At 37.3% G+C, this 4,997-nt stretch overlaps 1 protein-coding gene across 2 annotated transcripts in view; it reads right to left on the reverse strand.

Annotated features, from left to right (window-relative positions):
• Positions 1 to 3,258, reverse strand: part of LOC126403807 (probable E3 ubiquitin-protein ligase RNF144A-A) — an 11,334-nt gene extending 8,076 nt beyond the window's left edge. The window contains exons 1-5 of one of the 2 annotated variants that reach the window (XM_050066599.1): positions 3,053 to 3,258; positions 2,799 to 2,899; positions 2,311 to 2,463; positions 1,970 to 2,191; positions 1,482 to 1,929 (exon numbers count right to left, since the gene is read on the reverse strand). In XM_050066599.1, the coding sequence (XP_049922556.1) occupies positions 1,687 to 1,929; positions 1,970 to 2,191; positions 2,311 to 2,463; positions 2,799 to 2,899; positions 3,053 to 3,161 (828 nt within the window). In that variant the 5' untranslated portion in view covers positions 3,162 to 3,258 and the 3' untranslated portion in view covers positions 1,482 to 1,686. Of the gene's footprint in view, positions 1 to 1,481; positions 1,930 to 1,969; positions 2,192 to 2,310; positions 2,464 to 2,798; positions 2,900 to 3,052 lie in introns of those variants that run through there. The other variant, XM_050066598.1, reaches the window with a different exon arrangement.
• Positions 3,259 to 4,997: the final 1,739 nt, after the last annotated feature.

The following is a 4,997-nucleotide window of genomic DNA, read 5'->3' on the forward strand; positions in this document are numbered from 1 at the left end:
GTTTAAAGACCTCTTGTTCCCCCAGCATGTAGCTTGTCTCAAAGTGTCAGGAAACAAGGTCATAAAGAGATGCATTTATGAAGCTTCTTATCTATATCGTCTACAATACCAGCTAGAACTACTTTTGCCCCTGTATATCACAAGAAATGTAGGCATATCAAGGTCTAATTAATCTTTATGACTAGACAGCCTGAGCGTCCTTCCACGTCAAAGAGGGTATGAAGGTTGCTGTTGCCCCTTTCCGGTTATGCAAGGATGACTTAACCATGTATTTTTATATCTNGTTGCCCCTTTCCGGTTATGCAAGGATGACTTAACCATGTATTTTTATATCTCCTGACTTCTTGCAGTCTGCATCACTGCTAAATAAAATTATTCCCTCAAACACTGCCAGCAGAACATGAAGGTATTTTTTTTTATCAGCTGTGCACCGTGTGCATTTGACACTGAGATTACAGAGATTGGGTCTTACCACAGAAGACTTGCAGCCAGGACACTGTTAAATTATGTGAAAAACAGATTAGATGTCTCTAAATTCACCTTTGTAGCCTTTAGCACACACATCTGTTTTTCTAAGAACAGTTGTAAACTGTGTAACTGAAATATCCTACTTACTAATTTGGCATTCAAGTGATTCTTATAATTGTTGAACCCTCACAACCCCATTAACCAGAGCATTTGATTTATATCTTCTCTTTTGGAAATATTTAGAAATAGAGGGTATTTCGCACTCAGTTCAGTCAAAGTGAAAGCTAAAGTCACAGAAGAAGTCATCCTCAATTCTTTTACACTTTGATCATTTTACTTTATAACCTGTAGGCTTAATCATTTTACATTTTAATGCTTTTTAAAAACTTAACACAGAGCAACACAATTTCAAATCAGCACTGACTCCATACTCCCAAAACTGAAACACATTTGTAATTTACATGGGTTACTTTCCATGTTTCATAAATAAACAACTCTCATAAATTGTAATTCCCTTCTCTTAATTTAAAAAATACAGACAGGAAGGGTTTTGTTGACAGCTCCAAAGTATTTCCAATGTTTCTGCATTCACAATATCTGCAAATTTTAAGGTGTAGGACGCTATAAACAGCTGATTAGTATAGATAAGCTGTAGTTGTTACTTTTCACATTCAGCTTATACGTAAATCAGTTCATAAAATATGATGTATTGTCACAGATTAAACTACCCCAAAGTCCATAAAGCAGTCAGAATCCCCTCCACCCTACAACATGTAGCTACTATTTACATTTTAATATATCAATAAAATTGACATTATTTTGGGGGAATAAACACACAAATCACAAAACAATGATAAAACAAAAGAAGTTCATTTGAAAATATTACAGAGATCAAAATAAGTGCAGACTGTAACTATGAGTGACTGAAGATGATTCTTACAAAAAACAACATGGACATAGTTTCAAATATTACCATAAATATTAAATACAATTTTGAGTTCAGAGTAGAAATGATCTGTGTGAATGTTTTTATTGTGGGAGGAGAAGGTAAATCTCATGTTATGTAATTGTTCCAAATTATAAGTACAAAAAAGATCTTTGGCCCTGGCCTGGTATAATGGGAGTTCCTGTTTCAACAACAGTTGTAATGATTATGAAGCAACTTTTAAAATGAAAATAAAGTAGAACAAAAAAGGTATATTTATATTCAAATCAGAATCACGTCCTCTGCCACACAGGTATAGAGGTCTGTCTGGGGGTTACACCACTGGAGCAAGGTCCGTAATATGAGTATGGTTTTAGCTTCAGGCACTCTTTGGTGAGCTTCAGACACACAAAACAGAACTCCACTTTACACCGGGAACAGACAACGTTTTTACATTTCTCTTTACTATGCTCCACCAGGAAACCACAGGTGGGACAGGCACGGATGGAGGGACAGCCAGTGACCCCCCTCACAGACTCAAAGATGATTGGAGGGACAGCCAGTGACCCCCCTCACAGACTCAAAGATGATATCAGGACAGTTTCTCAGTGTCTCTAATGGCTGACTGATGCAGCCTTCATTTTCACAGCGGTCTGAACGTGGAGCTGGGCCTTTCCATTCCCTCAAACACTGCCAGCAGAACATGAAGGTCTTTTTTGTATCCGCTGTGCACAGTGTGCATTTGACACTTAGATCAGAGAGATTGGTTCTCATCACACATGACTTGCAGCCAGGACACTGTTAAATTATGTGGAAAACAGAATTAGATGTCTCTAAATTCACCTTTGTAGCCTTTAGCACACACGTCTTTTTTCTAAGAACAGTTGTAAACTGTGTAACTGAAATATCCTACTTACTGATTTGGCATCCAAGTGATGCTTATAATTGCTGAACATTTTCATTTCGAAGTAATCCATTTCTTCAGAGGTCAGAAGAGCCATTTTACGAACTTCTTCATACGTCCACTCAACATCACAGCGAGGCAGGCCACACACAAATCTGCACTCACCCTCAGATGGTAAAAAGAAAATCAGAGAAAAACCTTTTAGAGTGGAGAAAATAATGAACAAATTCTTGGTTCACTGCCATCTACTATCTATGTCAAGGTCAAACTTGCATCCTCAAATATAAAGTTTCTGATTTAACTAAACTCACCACTTATAAAAAGAAATGAAACTTGTTTCCTCTGTCAGCTGATAAGTCACATTCTGACTCATCTTTTACTATCACAACTGTATTTTCACTATTGGAAATCACTACTTTATTACCCATGATGCTGCAGTGTTTTTCAGTCACTAACATGCCTATGAATTTCAGGATTAAAATGATGTAAACAGCAGCATACCTCATCCAACAACCTGCGACAATGGTTGGTGAGAGACATCGGAGTGACAGCATGACCGCAGGACATCTTTGCTCTGAGAGACTTGAAGTCATCGCACAAAACTATGAGACACAGAAAGAGGAAAAGTTGTGATAAAGAATGACATGTTTGTAAAAATAAATGATATATATAACAGAAGCTTATAGCCACTTGGTAATCAGATTATTCAGGACTAACTCTTGGAAAACAACAACTAAAACTATCTGACTACTTACAGTCTAAATCATCGTCTCCATCGACAAATGTAAGCGTTGTGTCCCCAGGGTCATAACACTTCTCCTGTCCAGAGACATCCGTCTGTGTAGTTGTGAAAAAGTTGCCCATCTTGACTGGCTGTTAGACTACTCACGCAAATGAAATACCAGGGCTATGAGAGTTGTGTGCGTGTGTGCGTGCGTGCGTGCGTGCGTGTGTGTGTGCGTGTGTGTGTGTGTGTGTGTGTGTGTGTGTGTGTCCCCTCCTCTTTATTTCCTTGAAGTCACGTGATGTTCAGTAGCACTGTGCAAATCGTTAAAATGTCTCAAAGTCCCTTGTAGATCTGCAATCTAAAATGTTAGTTCCTGTAGCAGAGGAAACTTATCAGAAGAGCACACTCCATTCCGTCCTTACAGTGCTCACACCACAGGCTCAGCTGCAAAATGCCGGTAATCCAGGTCAAACTAAATGGACCCAGAGGAGAGGAGAAGATCATCGATCTGTGTGAGACTGAAGAGGAGCTGGGGAAGATCACTGTGAAGCGATTTAAAGAGATTGTCACTAAAGAACTTCACATAGGTATGTGTCATGACCCTTTTTAAAACCTCCATAAAGATACTGTTTCTGTTCCAGTTTTCCCAAATTATTTTATAACATTCTGACACTGAAATGGCATTTTTTTTTTTTGAGTCAGACAAATCAGGAGAAAATTAACTTTATTCGAGACATGTTTCCGTTTCAGCAACATACTCTTATCAGAACTGCCGTGAGCTTACACTTGATATCAGACATTAGGCTAGCAGATAAAACGAGGGGCTAAATAATGAACAATCATTAACTTTGTACTGTGTAGCCTATTTAGTGTTGTATTGTTCATCTATCCAAACACATTCACAACACTTCCAAACAAAGTGGGGAATGTGGAAGAGGGACGACCACGCCCACTTAGGAGACAGGAACTGTATATCATTTCCTATCATTTGTTACAGATTATCCTTGTGTCAGCAATTCATTCATTTCATTGAAGACAACTGCATTTAATTGTGGTTTTTTGAGTTGAGATTATTATACAAGATATAATTTTAAAAAAATCGCATTAGGAAAGAATCAGTAGAACAATCAGTAAACACAGGATTTGTAAAAACAAAAACAAAAAAACAACACATTTTTGATTAAATATTCGATATTCATCGTCTCAATGTTTAATTAATTTCTTTAAATAAAACAATTTAGTCGTTATTTTATAAGTTTAGATTATTAAACAAGATACAAACTTGAGGGAAAATTTGCATAGAAAAGAATGTATTTAAAACAAACGATAATAGAACAACCAGAAACACTGAATGAATATATAAAAGGAATGCATTTAAAATTACTGATGCATTAATAAACAATTGCTTAATATCAGGGAGGGGGAAAAAAGCCCATAAAGTAGGCTATGCGTGATTGTTTAATAGGCAGGAAATCTTTCATAGCTAATGTTCCTAAATATATCAGGAAACTTTCTCTGAAAATATTCACAATGAAATACTACGCCTACTCAACTCAAAAAAAATTTTTTTTACCGTTGTCCAGCTCTGACACCTGTCAGACCGAAATGGAAGCAGACCCAGTGTGCACAAGCAAGTGCTCCTCGGTTTGGACCAGTTATAAGCTTTTAGCCTATATCAATATTATGAAAATAATAGGCTAGTATCAAATAATACAGTAGGCTACAGGCAAATTGTATTCATATGAAAGCTATAGGTTGGTTGATATCATGTAGGTAGGCCATAAATTAAATATTCCAGTCTCAGCTGGAGTTTGACTGTCCACTGCCAACACTGTCGATCACAGCAGTGATTTCATACTGTGTTTTTTCCGACGTCCTTTGATTTCTGCGCTCCGATCTTCACTGACTGATAACTGAGGGCCGATGATCTGTCTTTTTAACGACTTTTCTACCTTAGGCCAGACATCTAAACA

The sequence above is a fragment of the Epinephelus moara genome, chromosome 17, assembly GCF_006386435.1.
Source record: "Epinephelus moara isolate mb chromosome 17, YSFRI_EMoa_1.0, whole genome shotgun sequence".
Classification (NCBI taxonomy): Eukaryota; Metazoa; Chordata; class Actinopteri; order Perciformes; family Serranidae; genus Epinephelus; species Epinephelus moara.